The sequence below is a fragment of the Leptodactylus fuscus genome, chromosome 1, assembly GCF_031893055.1.
Source record: "Leptodactylus fuscus isolate aLepFus1 chromosome 1, aLepFus1.hap2, whole genome shotgun sequence".
Classification (NCBI taxonomy): domain Eukaryota; kingdom Metazoa; phylum Chordata; class Amphibia; order Anura; family Leptodactylidae; genus Leptodactylus; species Leptodactylus fuscus.
Window position 1 is genome coordinate 356,501,599 of NC_134265.1, and position 17,334 is coordinate 356,518,932.

At 42.1% G+C, this 17,334-nt stretch overlaps 1 protein-coding gene across 1 annotated transcript; it reads left to right on the forward strand.

Moving 5' to 3' along the window:
- The first annotated feature begins 1,624 nt into the window (after positions 1–1,624).
- Positions 1,625–16,701, forward strand: LOC142210583 (vomeronasal type-2 receptor 26-like). The gene is made up of 5 exons (XM_075280274.1): positions 1,625–1,720; positions 6,563–7,363; positions 12,071–12,268; positions 13,472–13,595; positions 15,962–16,701. The coding sequence occupies exons 1-5, from the start codon at positions 1,625–1,627 to the stop codon at positions 16,699–16,701; spliced, it is 1,959 nt and encodes a 652-aa protein (XP_075136375.1).
- The last annotated feature ends 633 nt before the right edge of the window (positions 16,702–17,334 follow it).

Below are 17,334 nucleotides of genomic sequence, written 5' to 3' on the forward strand. Positions count from 1 at the left end.
ATGAGGAGCGGCTAAAAGAACTGGGATTGTTTAGTTTGCAGAAGAGAAGGCTGAGGGGAGATTTAATAGCAGTCTACAAATATCTGAGAGGTAGTCACAGTGCAGAGGGATCTCCCCTATTCTCATTAGCACAAGGAAGGACAAGAAGCAATGGGATGAAACTAAAGGGAAAGAGATACAGATTAGACATTAGGAAAAACTTTCTGACAGTGAGGGTAGTGAGAGAGTGGAATAGGCTGCCACGGGAGGTGGTGGGCGCTCCATCAATGGAAATCTTCAAGCGGAATCTGGATAAACATATAGCTGGGATGATTTAGGAAGACCTGCACTCACAGGGGGTTGGACCCGATGGCCCTTGAGGTCCCTTCCAACTCTACCATAAGGTTATTTTATTCACTTTTGTATAAAATCAGACTCTGAAATTTTCCTGTAAATCTGTAAATGAGGGTTACTAAGGGAAACTGTGTTCAGGGTGTAATATACACAATGGATATGTCTGTTACCTACTCTCCTTGACATTACCTATATACACTACATGGGGAACAGTATGGAGACACCTTCACATTACTCCTTCAGAAACTCCTTCAGACATTGTAAATCCCTAGGCCTTAATATGGAGTCTGTCCACCCTTTCCAGATAAAACTGCTCCCACTCTTCTGAGAAGTCTTTAGATTAGATTTTGGAGTAATTTTGTGAGAATTTTTACCCCTTCATCCATGAGAACATTTGTGATGTTAGACAGTGTTAGATGTTGGATGAGAGGGCCTGGATCACAATTTCCATTCTAGTTCATCTTAATGGTGTCCCAATGGGGTTGTGTTCAGAGTACTATGTGGGCCAGTCAAGTTCTTCTACACCAAACACTCCCAACCATGACTTTATGGACCTTGCTTTGTGCATTTGGACAGAATCTTGCTGGAATAGAAAGAGACTAACTAAGGGACTTAGAACAAGACTGGAGAACAAACAACAGGTTTGGGCTGATGTTAATGCACTATACACCTCAGTATTTGGTGCCAAGCTGTGGAGCTCTATGGGGTCTGCCAGCACTTCATGGCTGAGTTGCTGTGGTTCCTCAATGCTTCCAAATTTCAATAATATCGCTCACATTTGATCATTGAATATCTGGAGGGAAGAAATTTCAGAAACTGTCGATGACTCCTATTACAGGACCAGGCAGAATAGGTCCGGGCTATCAGCTAACAGTAAGTCTAGGCTGTGGACGCTGGATTTTACCTTTTTTTTACATTTTTCGCCTACTCAAGTCCTGTAGCTGTCCGCGCCTCCCGGGGTGTGGATCCTTTATAGTGGATATGGTGAGCTGTAGGATTCTACTTTTGTTATATGTCATACATGTCTGAGATGGGAATATCCCAATAAAAGCCCATTCATCTCTAGTTACATCATGTTTCTATATCGTCTCACAGTGCCGGTCCAAGAGAATATTTACATCTGGCGGCTTTTCTCTCGGCTATTGATGAAATTAATAATCGCTCAGATCTTCTGCCCAATATCACTCTGGGATATCATATATATGACTCTTGTGGACATGGGAATAAAGCTATAAAAGATGTTCTGCAGATACTGTCCGGACACACAGTAACAGCTCCAAACTACTCCTGTATGGAGAATGACGCAGTGGTCGGATTTATTGGAGATTTACAATCTAGCACGACTCTCCCCATGGCCCGGCTGTTAACCCTTTATGGATATACACAGGTGAGTACAGAATAGAAGAAAAACTGAATATTTTTATATCCGTATCTAATTATTGATATGAAAGTCACATTTTCCTTGACCACCGGTATACGTTTCAGTGCTCAGCATGTGCCAGCAAAGACATACATCAAATAAAGTGTAGGGCGACTTCTCTCGGGTACAGCAATGCCCTACATGTGGATGTTATCTACTGCTTGGGTACAAGGCAGGGAGCAGAATGGAAAGAGGTGACATGTGCCCGGAGATAAGCTGTGCGTCAAGGTAAAATAAAATCGGGGGATGTATAATATATCCTAAAACATTCTTCCATAAAGAGCTCTAATTTGTCAGGACATGTATCACATTGAACTATGAGATTTTTTGGGAGCGGGGCACTTGTTAGTGGCATGTTAGTATAATATAAGGCATATTGAGGTGGTAACCCTGGACCAGCAATCGATGCAACATATCCAATACAATTTTGGTGTTAACTCCTTGTATGGGGGGTGTAATGGGGGCTCAATTCTGGTCTCCTTCCATTCAGATATCTATCATCTGCAAGTATATGTTCATGTACTCTCACACAGCTTCAGCATCAATCTTCAATCTATATCTCGCCTCTTACACCGCAGGTACTAGCAGAATTGAAGCCTCCCTCCAAAACGAACTAGAGACTTCATGGTGGTGTATGTTTGGGCAAACTGGGCAATAAAATGGTCTTCTAGGAGCTACTCTTCAAACAAACAGTCAACAGTGGGGTCATTTCAGGGTGGATACGGTTCATTATCAATATAATATAAGAAGCAAAGTATGGCATCAGTATGATCCCGGGGAATTGTTGTTTGGTACAACAGGGTGTACTATAAGATGTCCCTCATGGACAGCTTCATCAGAAGATATATATTCAAGAGGAGCCTTCAGAATGTACCAAGCAAAATAGAAAAAATCAGGGCACCAACAGCGTCTTTAAAACCAGAAAATATTTATTCCTTTATCAATAAAAAATACACGCACATTTGGAGGATGATAGTACTAGATGAATAAGCAAGAACGTTTTGTGTTATACACACTTCCTCAGCCTTGTGTATCCTAATATATTTCTATTCAAAGTTTATTGTAATGATCAAAAAGTTTGAACAGGATTTATTACAAAGCATACATTGGAAGGTATATAGTACATTGTCTGGTAAAGGGAAGGAAAGATGAGGGGGATGAAGGGATGTTAGTAAAGGACAATAGAGGTCAGGGAAGGAGGAGGAAGAAGAGGAAGTAAATGATAGAAGAGAAGGGTAAGAGAGGGAAAGAAGGAAAAAGGAGAGAGAAGGAGAAAGGAGGCTTGAGAAAGAGCAGTGTATCCAGAGAGGGAGTAGGAGCTTTGATTGGAGCACCCACCAGACGTCTCATAGACCTTTTAATAGGGGATGAGACGTCAGTCTGGTTGGGGTCTTCATGTCCAGGAACCACAATGACTTCAGTGTGTCAGGTCCATGAGTTGTGAAAACAATGGTTGAAAGTGTGTTAGACTTCGATGGGAAAGCAATTTCTGTGTAAGAAAAATTACAGGTAAGCACATTATTATTTATTATTATTATTATTATTATTATTATTATTATTATTATTGTTTATTTATATAGCACCATTAATTCCATGGTGCTGTACATTATTATATTAATTCCATGCTGCTGTACATTATTATATTAATTCCATGGTGCTGTACATTATTATATTAATTCCATGCTGCTGTATATTATTATATTAATTCCATGGTGCTGTACATTATTATATTAATTCCATGCTGCTGTATATTATTATATTAATTCCATGGTGCTTTACATTTGGGGGTTACATACAGTACACAGAATATACAGGTAGATATAATGCTAACAATGACCGACTGGCACAGTGGGGTAGAGGGCCCTGCCTGCAAGGGCTTACAATCTATGAGGGAATGCTTGACATCTTTTTTTTTTTACATGTCACTTACTTTTATATAATGTCAGTTGTGTTTCCCTTAGAGAGATAGATATTGAATAGCTAGGTCCCCTAAGACCTCTAAGAGTATTCTATACTGTTTTATACACAAATTCCTAGGAGCCCTAAGAGTATTCTACACTATGTTTTATAGATAGGTTCCTAGGAGCCCTAAGAGTATTCTACACTATGTTTTATAGATAGGTTCCTAGGAGCCCTGACAGTGTTATACACTATGTTTTATAGATAGGTTCCTAGGAGCCCTAAGAGTGTTCTATACTATATTTTATAGACATGTTCCTAGGAGTCCTGACAGTTTTATACTCTGTGTTTAAAGCCAGTTTAAGCTCTGGTTCATACTGAACTTTTTTGACCTAAAACAAATCTTTAGACCGAACCACCTGAACTCAAACAAAACAAATCTTGAGAGTTTCGCCATCTCTAATACTAACTTATAATAGGCTTCTATCAGAAAGAGCGGCTATCACAGATCAAACACAAGACGAGGTGGAGATGGTTAGAAGTTATGCTGTAAGAGTACAGATCTGGTGGCAGATTTTCCAGCCTAAATTCTGACTGGTTCCTTTCAACCCTATACTGTCATGTAATATGGACACAGATTTTATTACTAGTGATGAGCGAGTAGTGAAATATTCGATATTCGTTTCGAGTAGCCCCTCAATATTCGACTATTTGACTGAATATCAAATCCCTTTATAGTCAATGGGGGAAAAATGCTTGTTTCAGAGGAATCCAAAATTCGACTAAGTAGAGTCACCAAGCCCACTATGGAAGAAAAGGACCAGCCTCCAAAGTAATAGCCAAGGACCAGCGCTCGCCCATACACAATAATAGACTTTATTAAGCACGACACGTTCCGGGCCTGAATGCCCTTTCTCAAGTGCAGATGAATCAGACACGAGACGAGACACTAGCAACATGACATGAAGAACCACTTATGTGTTTCGGGGAGAGACCCCTTAGTCATAGCTATGACTTCAAAAGGCAACAATGTTCTTATATAAACATATATATTAATAAAAATAGGTTAAATCCGTTCTAAGGTTGAGGCCATCTGGGTACCGCGTAGTCAATTCAAAAATCCAGAAGGCCTCACGCTTCAAGAGTTTCCTCTTCCAATCACCCCCTCTGATTGGTCTGGAGAACTGTTCTATAGCAAAAAAACAAAACGAAGATGTGTCACCATGATGGAAAGTGGCAAAATGTTTAGATGCACCAGATGCACTACTTATACCTCCTTTACTACAATCTCTAAGATGTTCAGTGAGGCATATTTTGAGTTGCCTTGTGGTGCACCCAACATAAAGCAAATTACATGTCGAACAAGATATGATATAAACTACATATCTGGTTCTACAGTTCAAAATGTTTTTTATACTGTAGTTTCTACCAGTTTTGTTACTCTGAAAAGAGGAAGTCTTAATAGCATACTGACATACTGAGCAACGGGAAGCCCCGCACCTATAGAAACCCGGAATGTGTAGCCAGGATTCCCTGTCTTCCGTTCTATATACTCCTAAGAGGCTTGGTGACAAAGTGTTACCCAGAGTTCTCCCCTTGCGGAAAACATCTAAATGTTGCACCTTTAATTGAGTTGAGCATTGCACCAGCAGAATGGTAGGCCCTTTGGGTGAGTTGAGCCTTTAACCAGCAGAATGTTAGGCCCTTTGGGTGAACTGAGCCTTGTAGCAGCAGAGCTTTAGTTTTTGGCCCTTTGGGTGGATTGGTCCTCTAACCAGCATAGTTTTTGGCCCTTTGGGTTTATTGATCCTCTAACCAGAATATTTTTTGCCCTTTGGGTGAGTTGAGCCTCTAACTAGCACAGTTTTTGGCCCTTGGGGTGAGTAGAGCCTTGCCCCAGCAGTGTTTTATTTTTTGGCCATTGGGGTGAATTGAGCCTTTAACCAGCAGAGTTTTAGTTTTTGGCCCTTGGGGTGAGCCCTAAAAAATTATTTTTCAGGCCCTTGGGGGTGAGTCTTAAAGCATGTTTTTTTTTTTTAAATATTTGTTAATGGTGATGATGGTGGTGTTGGAGGAGGAGGACAAGGAACTTGTGAGCTGGCACAGACACATGGAATTGCGTCTCGTCAGTACTGTAGATGAGACATGCTGGTTGCGGGTCCACAATACCTGCTATCCACCCTAGCATAGGTTCCTGATACTCAAGCCTCGTTAGCGGGGTACCCTGCACCCTGATTGATGTTGTGGTACTGCTGGCTGCTCCTCTCCAGTAGATAATTGGATCTGCAGTCGAGCTACTGTGGCCTGGATCCCCAGCTGGATTTCCTCGTCCATGTCCCCGTCCTCATCCCCTTGTGCTAATGATGAGGGGAACTGCTGGCAGCCCCTCTCCTGTAGCTGGACTGTGGACTGGATCCCCAGCTGGATTTCCACATCCACATCCTAGTCCCTTGATACTACCCTGACGCATATTTAGCAGGTCCAGTGTATGTATACTGTTCCTGCAGTGTAGCTTTGAAAAGGGCTGTTGAATTTTTCCTACCTAACAGTGGCTAAACTCTCTCTCACCCTCAATACAATGTCTCTCCCTATCTCACCAAAACATCTGATACAAATATGGCTGACACTATTCTTATAAATTTGAGTTCACCTGATTTCGCCAGCCAATGACTTTTTCCTATTTTTTTTGTTGAATGCCTACGTTTTCCTCTTTCCTGTCCCACCTTCCCTGCACAGTTATTGGTGCAAAAAAGCACCAGGGAAGGTGGGAGGGGATACGAATTTATACTGCATTTACTGCGTGGTATTCGATTGGAATCGAATATGTCGAATACCCTAATATTCTATTGAATACCTACTCGATCGAACGCTATTCGCTCATCTCTAGTTATTACCTTTTCTTTCTCCTAGATCAGTTATGGGGCAAGAGATCCTCTTCTAAGTGATAAAAGGCTTTACCCAAACTTCTTCCGAACAGTCCCAGATGACAAGATACAATTTTCAGCCCTTGTGAAGCTTCTGGAAAGATTCCAGTGGAATTGGGTTGGGATTATCACATCAGATGATGACAGTGGACGGAAGGAGTTACAGCAGATAATCCGACAATTTACATCTCATCAGATCTGTGTGGAGTTCACCATTTTTGTATCTACAGATAGTTATATGAATGTCCCTAAAGATTTACAGGAATCATCTACTGATGTGATTATTATATGCGGCACCTATAGTATGGTTTATATGACGTTTTTATACAATGTAGCTCCTGTCCTAAATAACAAGACTCTTATACTTCCAAGTTCATGGTCACTTGCAGAAGAGCTTATACTTTATGGAGAAAGTGGAGTTGCGGCTAATTGTAGTTTAGTGTTTTCCATCCCCAGATACAATATTACTGGGAAAGAGTTTCTGAATATTATTCATGTTCCCTACCGACCATCTGATGGGATAATGGAAGATATTTGGATGATTATATTCTATTGCTTTTCAGGAAATGAACTTAAGAACATTATTTTGTCATTAAGTAATGAAGGTCCATTCCATCAATGTCTAGATGAGAAGAAATATCAAATATATTTACATTTTCCTGAAGACCCAACTCCTTACCAAGTGTACACTGCTGTCTATATTATGGCTACGGCTTTACATGGACTGAATGTTTTACTTAATAATTGGAAGCAAAATCCCTTACAAATCTCTTACTATAAAAGCAGAGTGAGTATTGGAGTATTGGAGTGCAGGAGATTCAATTTCTAATAAAACACTTTACTGGAAGGAGAAGAATACAGAAAGAATAGGAAAGATGGTTTCTTGTATTATAGGCCAGACAGGGACATCGATAAGATAAGATAATCCTTTAATAGTCCCACATTGTGGAAATTTCAGCATGTTACAGCAGCATAGTAATACAGGTACAGGATAATACACAGTAATATAATACAGACGTAGACACACATATGCTGAGAAGAGAAGATATACTAGGAGTCCATAGCAGCTAAGGAAAAAACGGAAGAGAAAGAAGGAAGACTTCATGGTCATCGTCATAATCATTAGTTCTCTGTGCGGAGTGATCTTCGCTTGGTTTGATGTAGATTATACAGTCTGGTCGCAGTTGGAAGGAAGGACCTGCGATAGTGCTCCTTCTCGCACCTGGGGTGAGAGAAGGAGCAGAAGCAGACGGTCACTTACAGTGCTGCCAAGTCCCATCAAGGTCCCATACATGGGGTGGGATTTGTTCTCCCGCATGGAGGTCACCACAGACATTATCCTTCTGTCACCCACCACTGTACTGGGTCCAAGGGGCTCCCCAGGACAGAGCTGGCCCTGCTGATCAGCCTGTCAAGTCTATTTCTGTCCCTGGTTGATATACTGCTCCCCCAGCAGGCCACACCGAAAAAGATGGCTGAAGCAACCACAGAGTTGAAGAAGGCCCTAAGAAGTGACCCCTGGACTCTGAAGGCCCTCAGCTTCCTGAGCAGGTAGAGTCTGCTGTTGTCCTTTCTGTGCAGCGCCTGCAGGTGATCAGCCCAGTCTAGTTTATTATTGAGGTGCACACCCAGATACTTATAGGTCCTGACTATCTCAATACATGTTCCTTGGATCTCCACCGGGGTCGGAGCACCTCTCCATTTACTAAAGTCCACCACCATCTCCTTGGTCTTCCCAGCATTAATCCCGAGGTGGTTCTGCTGGCACCATTCAACAAAATCCCGGTTTAAGTCTCTGTATTCCCTATCATCAGTGATAAGGCCGACTATAGCAGAGTCATCGGAGTACCGTATTTTCCGGACTATAAGGCGCACATAAAATACTTTGATTTCCTCAGAAATCGAAAGTGCGCCTTATAGTCCGGTGCGCCTTATATAAGGCTTGAAGCGGCGGCACGCGAGGAGTTAAGCGGCGGCACGCGAGGAGTCAAGCGGCGGCCGCCGGCAAAGTCTGCATGCCGCTTCCATACATTGCAATGGGAGCGCGCTATTCAAATAGTATTCGTTCATCTCTAACTATTTGAATAGCGCGCTCTCATTGTAATGTATGGAAGCGGCATGCAGACTTTGCCGGCGGCCGCTGCTTAAAGAGATTCTACTAGAGATGAGCGAGTACTGTTCGGATCAGCCGATCCGAACAGTACTCGCTCAACTCTAGATTCTACCATTAAAAGAACCTCTTCCCCCTAAACACGTCGGAATAGCCTTAAAAGACTATTCGTCTCTTACCTTTCCCATAGCCAGCGCCGCCTTCTCCCTGAGCTGTGTTCGCGCCTTCCGTGTCGTCTTCTTTGGGCCTCATGGATGACGCATGCGCAGTCGGCTCTGGCTGCGAGAGCCTGTTAGAGCCGACTGCGCATGCGTCATCCATGAGGCCCAAAGAAGACAGAGACGGAGCTGCGGAAGAAGGCGGCGCTGGCTATGGTAAAAAGGTAAGGAGATTATTCCGACGTGATCAAGAAGGAAGTTCTTTAACTCCTCGTGTGCCGAGCGCTTCCATTCATTTCAATGGAAGCATACCATTGAAATGAATAGAAGTGGCTGGCACGCGGGGGGTTAAGCGGCCGCCGGCAAAGTTTGCCGGCCGCCGCTTTCAATCATATAAGGCGCACCGGACAGCGCTGCGCCTTGTAGTCCGGTGCGCCTTATATATGGACCTAGGCAGGACTATAAGGCGCTCATGGGTAATGCGCCTTATAGTCCGGTGCGCCTTATAGTCCGCAAAATACGGTACTTCTGTAAGTAACAGCTGGATGAGTTGTGCCTAAAGACAGCAGTGTACAGTGTGAAAAGAAATGGGGCAAGAACTGTACCTTGTGGTGCCCCTGTACTACAGATCACAGTGTCAGACACATAGTCCTGGGCTATCACATACTGAGGGCGGTTTGTCAGGTAGTCTAGGATCCAGTTGGACAGGTGATGGTGCAGACCACCAAGGTTCAGCTTCTCCCTCAGTAGTCCTGACTGAATGGTATTGAACGCACTGGAGAAGTCAAAGAACATTATTCTCACAGTGTTCCCGGGTTTCTCTAGGTGAAAAAGAGCTCTATGAAGAAGGAGGGTGATGGTGTCATCTACCCCAATGCCCGGCCGATAGGCAAACTGGAGGGGGTCCAGAGCGGAGCTCACTAGGGGGCGTAGGTGTGTCAGAACCAGTCTCTCTAGGACCTTCATCAGGTGGGATGTCAGTGCTACAGATCGGTAGTTATTGTAACCCATTGGGTTGGGTTTCTTTGGGACTGGTACCACACAAGATGTTTTCCACAGTCGAGGTACCACTCCCAGCTTTAGACTCATATTGTACATGTACGTAATAATGCCACCTAGCTGGTCACTGCACAATTTAAGAACTCTTGTGCTTATACTATCAGGTCCTCCAGCTTTGTCTGCTTTAATCCTCTTAATTTCCCTACACACATGAGGCTCCTGCAGGATCAGATAGTCAGATTGCAGTTGACTGCAGGACGGTGGGGGTTGGGTCTTGGTGTGTGAGGAGAGGGGGGTTGTCTGACATGCTGGTGGAGGGAGCATTGGCTTGGAGCCGAATATATTGAAGAATAGATTAAGCTCGTTAAGCCACTTCCTGTCTCTTCTTATCTGAGGACCAGCCTTTTGCTTGTGCCCAGATATCACCTTAAGGCTATCCCACACCTCTGAGATTCTACCCTCCCCCATTTGTAGTTCCATCTTCCTCCTGTAGTTGGCTTTCCCTTCTCTGATTAGTTGTCTTAGCTGTTTTTGCACCTCCCCCAGGCTATTTTTGTCCCCAGACCTAAAAATTATCTTTTTCTCCTTGAGAAGAGTTTTAATTTCAGAGTTGATCCATGGTTTGTTATTGGAGAAACACCTCACCTCACTTCTAGTTGGTACCGTGCTGTCCACACAGAAATTAATGTAGTCCGTTATGCAGTGTGTGAGTCCCTCAATGTCCTCTGGAAATGAGTCTTGAAACACTTCCCATAATGTTGTATTAAAACAGTCCCTTAGAGACTCGACACTTTCCTCTGACCAAATTTTCACTGTACGGGTAACCGCCGGTTCTCTGCGCACCAGTGGAATGTAAGTGGGTCGCAGATGTACCAGGTTTTGATCTGATCTGCCTAGGGGCAATAGGGCAGATGAGTTATATGCATCCCTTACATTGGCAAAGAGCAAATCCAGTGTTTTTTTGTCTCTTGTATGGCAGGTTACGTACTGTATAAGGCCTGGTAGAATGGATGCTGGAGAGACATGGTTGAAATCTCCCGACACTAGGAGCAGGGCATGGGGGTGAGATGATTGCAGCTCGCTCACAGCAGCATGGAGGACTTCACAGGCAGCATCAGTTTTTGCAGAGGGGGGGGCATACGCAGTTAGTACGATAACATGTGATAGTTCCCTTGGCAGGTAATAAGGTCTCATGCCCACGGCTAGTAGTTCAATGTCTTTTCCACACACTTGTTTCTTAACTACAATATGTCCTGGATTACACCATCTCTCATTCACAAATATTGCAAGCCCTCCTCCTTTTAGCTTACCGCTCTCCAGAGTCTTGTCCGCACAAAGAAGTTTGAAGCCCTCCATGGAGGCAAGTATGTCCGGAGTGATTTCAGTAAGCCAAGTCTCTGTAAACAGCATCAAGCTGCACTCACGAAACTCCTGTTGATGTCTGGTCAGTGCTGTCAGTTCATCCATCTTATTCACAATTGATCTCACATTCCCCATAATGATGGACGGAAACACATGCTTTTTGCATTTTTTTCCTTCGTGTTTCAGTATACCGGCTTGTTTTCCGCGTTTTCTAAGTTTTTTAAGTTTTCTTATTAGTTCATGGGGGATGGTGAGAGCATGCTGCTTGTCTTGTAGCATGCTTCCTGCAGGCATAAGCTGTACCAGTGTCTCCTTTCTGTACACCAGTCTTCCTTGTATGTGTGGAGGCATACTTCAGACAAAAGGCTCAAAAAGGATTTCTTTGAAAGTGTTTCTGCATCAAATTCCAGCCCACGGTAAGTTCTTATACTAATGTTCCTTATAGTAATAGAAAAAGGAGTGTAAGAAAGGACCGGATAGAGAAAGATCAGTTTAGTTTGTAGCAGCTGTAACACAGGCAGCCACACAAGGCGGCGCCAGGAAGTAGATATAATGATGTTATTATGTTTAGTGCTCTGTTTAGGGTATATTCAAAGAAATATAGGGGGTCCTAGAATGGTACAAAGATACAAGGGTATGTGAGTCACATATAATGTATCCGAGCTACTGGGGAAAGGAGGAAGGAGATCTGGTCCTTGTAACGTCACATCCAGAACTCACAAAACCTGTCCTTCTCCTGAACATTCCTATCTCTTCTCCTGTGGACTATAGATGGACCTAAAGATACTGTATGTTGTTTTATCCATGATCCATACATTGGAATCTCCTTGCTGCTGTTATTACAACCTTGGTTTATCTTTTATAGCTATCACGATATATAAAGGAAGAAAGTAATTTACTAGATGAGAATGGAGATTGGATAACACAACTAGAGATAATGAATTGGGTAACAGGAATGGATAATCCAAGGTCCACGATACCTGTGGGAAGATTTGATGCATCATTTCCAGAAGATAAACAACTGTATATTAATCCCCAGATAATAACATGGAGACAGGGCTCGGTAAGTTACTATGAAGACCTTTACCAATATTTATAATATGCTAGTTTCAGCCCTTGACTTCGTCTGTGTGTTGTTGGCATCGATGATCCTCCTATATTCATCAAATTGCTGCTGTTGATGGTTTTCTTGCTCCGGATTTTCGGCAGCTCTTAAGCTGTAATGCAGCTGAACTTTTTGCAGCTGGCCTGCCGCTGAACTCATTCCTCACGCTGTGCCTGTGAATGTTCCGACATCTCAGCAGCTCGCTGGGAAGCCATATAATGAGCATGTTTTTGGCATTGATAATCCGCCTGTTCCGGCATTTCGGCAGCTGTCAAGCTGATCTGCCACTAAACTCGTTCCTTGCACTGTGCCTGTGATTATTTCAGCATCTCAGCAGCTCGCTGTGACACCATATAATGAGCATGTTGTTGGCACTGATGATCCCCCTCAGCTCCGCTTGAGGAGAACTCTGTGACTTCTGGCTACCTTCATAGCTCTCATTGATTTAGAATTTTGCAACAAATTAGATTTTCTTTTTCCTGGCATGTTTAAAAGTAGCAATCTGTCAATTTGGATTAAAGGTGTTTTCCCATCCAGTGTTTCAGCATGTTGCCTGGAGCTGATCATATAATATGCAAATGTGTGTACACAATGGACTCAGGGTTAACGTGTGTTTACACAGAGAGATAACAGACCTGGCTGAGATAAGGCTGCTGAATGACAGTGTAATATAGTATGTGAACATAAATTCATAACAGTCATGAATCTTTGTCATTTACCGGGATAAAAAGTAGCCTATGTTTTATTCAAGGTTACAAACTATTTAAGTGCCAAATTTCATTCAAATCCGTTCATACATTTTTGCATGATTGAGTAACAAACATCCAAACCCACAAACATCCAGACTTTCACATTATAATATTAGTATGATTTAGAAGATCATATTGGTGACTTATCCTGCGGGCAGGTCATCAGTATGGAAAATCCATTTGGGAATTTTTGGTGCTGACGTCATGTCCTTTCCTATAACATGACTACTTATTACATGGTACACATGGATTTATATGGACACAGTTACTGACTCAGTATACAAGTTTCCCCTGGGGGATTTATCCTTACAATGGGATCTCCAGTTGGAATAACTGCTACAGCTTTGCTTTCTTCAATGTGTTCAGTGACAACCTATTGATTTATATCATTCATTTATTTACTCATTTCTAGATCCCTAAAGGTCGATGCAACGAACGTTGTCAGCCAGGAACCCAAAAAGTTGTCAGGGAAGGAAATCACATCTGCTGCTATGACTGTATCCCATGTCCAGAAGGAGAATTTACAAATCATTCTGGTAGATTATTTTATATTTATTTTATTAAGGACACTATTGCTATTAATCTGTTATACAGTATACATTATACAGGCATTATATATGATATACCCTACATACATTGTATATATTTGTTAATGGTATCACTGGCTCCTGGGATAGGACACCACGTACACAGTTCACTCTGGTCAAATGTTGTATAAGTGACTACAAAGTGACTCCATACAGTGTGATAACTTATCCCAGAGGAATACAAAAAATATGTAAAATCCATCTAAAAGCCGTCTCTGACCCAAAGTTACTAAAACAATGACAGTGGAAGGCAAGAACCAGAGGTTCAAGATGAAGTGGAAAAACTGCGCTCCCTGGTTGTTGATAGATAGTGACACAAAGACCAATTGTCCACGTATGGATTTATTGAGAAACAAAAGCACGACGCGTTTCGGACCTTCAAGGGTCCTTCTTCAAGTGCAAGAACAAAGCTTGACACGTCAGGCTAGATGCATAGCTGTCTGCTAAAACAATGAGAGACATGTTACACTCTGCTACATCTGGTCACTGTCTGGCCACCAAGTACATATAAAGATGCCAACTTGGTAGCCAAAGAGAGAAAGCCTATGATGTAACATTATAAAGAAAGTATACATATCTAACAATGGCTTTACCCAATTCTGACTATTGAGTCCCTGCAGTAATCTCTGTATAGGAGCTCAATGTCCAACCAAACAAAAACTATTCAGAAAATAGGAGAAGACATTGGTGGAGCCATAAAAGAGAAGAAGAATCTATTATGTCTGTACCTGCTGGGACCTGTCACTTGGGGTAACAACTGGGCGACCTTCCAGTTGAGGACATTGTCCAGCTTCTTGGCCAGGTCAGTCAGAGTAGGAGCAGCAGTATCCAGCCCTGGTCTGTTAGAAGTTTCCTTCTGCAACCCCTGGTAAAATAGTGGGGGACACGTCCAAATCATCATCACTTCATATAACATGGCTTTCATGCCCCTACCACCCGAGGCAGGTTCTATCTGGATCTGTGGCTCTTCTGCACCATAATTTATGGGAACAAATTGGTATTCATGTCCTGCAGTTCTCTGAAGGTAACTTGTAGAGACTAAGGGCTTCTTCACATGTTTTGTGATGTCTGATGTCTGGGTATGTCATGGCTAGCACATGACTCGGCTGGTTTTGGAGTTGTGCGTTGTCTTCAGTTGATCCATCTTTTCTATTCATGTAAAACTGTCCAACTTTTTAAAAAAATTTCTACAACTTTGGGTCCCTGAAAAACTAACAGCACACGGATGGCATCTGTACTGTCAATGATATTCATGGACCAAACTAGCGCATGTTTCTGTCCTTGTTCTACGGCTCAATGGTAAATTGAAAAAGTATGGACATCTGTATACGCCTAACGGATTTACCGTGTGAATAAGCCCTTAACAAACAATTAATTTTGTGCTGCTTAGTGTTAAAGGGGTTGTCTGGCCCCAAATCGAGTTTTCTTTCTGATGTCCTATCTATCCACAGTTGTGATCCCTTAGGATCCAACACCAGAACCCTGCAAAGGTCTCCTGTTCTAGCAGCTTCTGGGTGGTGCAAGTTTTAGTAAACAGACAGCACATATTGGACCGATCCTGTATAAGTAATAGGAATATTACTTGTATAAGAGTCGCGTCTGACCCCGAAAGCCCCTAGAACAGAGTGTCGGACGCCAACAGATCACATATGGTTTACTTATCCTGTAGTTAGGTCATCAGTATGAAAATATGGGACCAGAGAAGCCCCATAAGCTATTACTTGTTGCAGCTGGAATTTGTCCGGTATCAGCAGGTTCATGACTTCCTCCATGGTTGCAGTGTTTGGTTTCCATAGAGCAGCAGATATAAACACTCAACATAAAAAAGTGACAGTATAGTCCCACAGTTTATAATGAGAAGAGTTTGTGAGATCACTATTGAGCTGTATAAATGTATCTTCTGTAGCTATAACTGTATGCTAGATAGATAAGAGATAGATAGATAGATAGATAGATAGATAGATAGATAGATAGATAGATAGATGATAGATAGATAGGAGACAGATAGATAGATAGATAGATAGATAGATAGATAGATAGATAGATAGATAGGAGATAGATAGATAGATAGATAGGAGATAGATAGATAGATAGGAGATAGATAGATAGTCAAATGTTGAATTCTTGGCTCATTTTCTTTTCATTCACAGACAGTGAAAATTGCCAGAGATGTCCTGAAGATGAATGGCCGAATGAGGGAAAGAACAATTGTGTGCTCAGAGATTATGAGTTTTTCTCCTATGAGACTGATGTCCTTAGTTCAGTCTTTTCCACCATCTCCATATTACTCTCTCTTATAACTGTATCTATAATAGGAATATTCACTTTATTCCGGAACACTCCCATTGTCAGAGCCAATAACCGGAACCTCAGCTTCATCCTACTGAGCTCTCTCATCTTCAGCTTACTCTCTGTGTTTCTGTTCATCGGTCGTCCAGTGGATATAACCTGCATGGTGCGACAAATCTGCTTTGGGACCTTCTTCGCAGTAGCCGTGTCTTCTGTCCTGGCCAAGACCATCATAGTCTACATAGCATTCAAGGCCACCAGACCTGACAGCTCCTGGAGAAAGTGTGTGGGAGTTAAGCTTCCTTATTCAGTCGTGTTGGTCTGTTCATCTATTCAGATTGTGAATGCAGTTATTTGGTTGTCAGTGTCTCCTCCATACCAAGAGTATAACCTGGATTATCCTGGGAAGATCATCATCCAGTGTAATGAAGGTTCTGTCTTGGCCTTTTACCTCATGTTGGGTTATATGGGCTTTCTGGCGGTGCTGAGTTTTGTTCTAGCTTTTATGGTGAGGACATTACCTGATATCTATAATGAAGCCAAGTACATCACCTTCAGCATGCTGGTGTTCTGCAGTGTCTGGATCTGTGCCATCCCGGCCTATCTGAGCAGTACAGGGAAACACATGGTCATCGTAGAGATATTCGCCATATTGTGTTCCGGGGGAGGAATATTGAGCTGCATGTTCTTACCTAAATGTTACAATATCCTGATAGACCCTGAAGTGAACAGTAAAGGACACTCCTTACACAGACATGTTATGTGAATAGTTCTCTGAACTTAGTTACTTAGTTTGGTTGATGTGTTTGTTATTGTACAATGTATATATGTGTAATGTACCTGGAAATGTAGAAATCCTATTTATTATTCTGTAAATGTCTGTTCCTTTGTCAGTCCTTACTCTGATAATAAATCCCTATTGCAGATTGGTTAGTGCTGATATCTATGACTACAGCTATAATAATAAGTATTACTTCTGCTCCTTCTATTATTATTCCGACTATCAGAAAATAACCATAAAACAGACATTTAATAAACATTGCTAATAAAACACCAAGTAAACTAATACTCCTGATATGTTTCAGTATTACCCGTGAAAAGTGAGACCATTGGAGGTTTCTATAACACAATGTGGAGTGGTGCGGCAGCAAACATCATCCCCAAGACACCATAATGGTAGAATAACACTACATACCATCTATTACCTTGGGTAAGTCGTCGTGTGATTATTTGTTCATGGTATTATTTGTTATCTGTGAGATGTGTTGGGTGCTGTTCATTGTGCGATTCATGTCTGACACGGACTTGTATTATATTCATAGTTTTTTATGGTTTTTTTATGTTTATTATTATGTTTTTGATGATTTCCACTATACGATGTATCACATCTGTTGTTTCT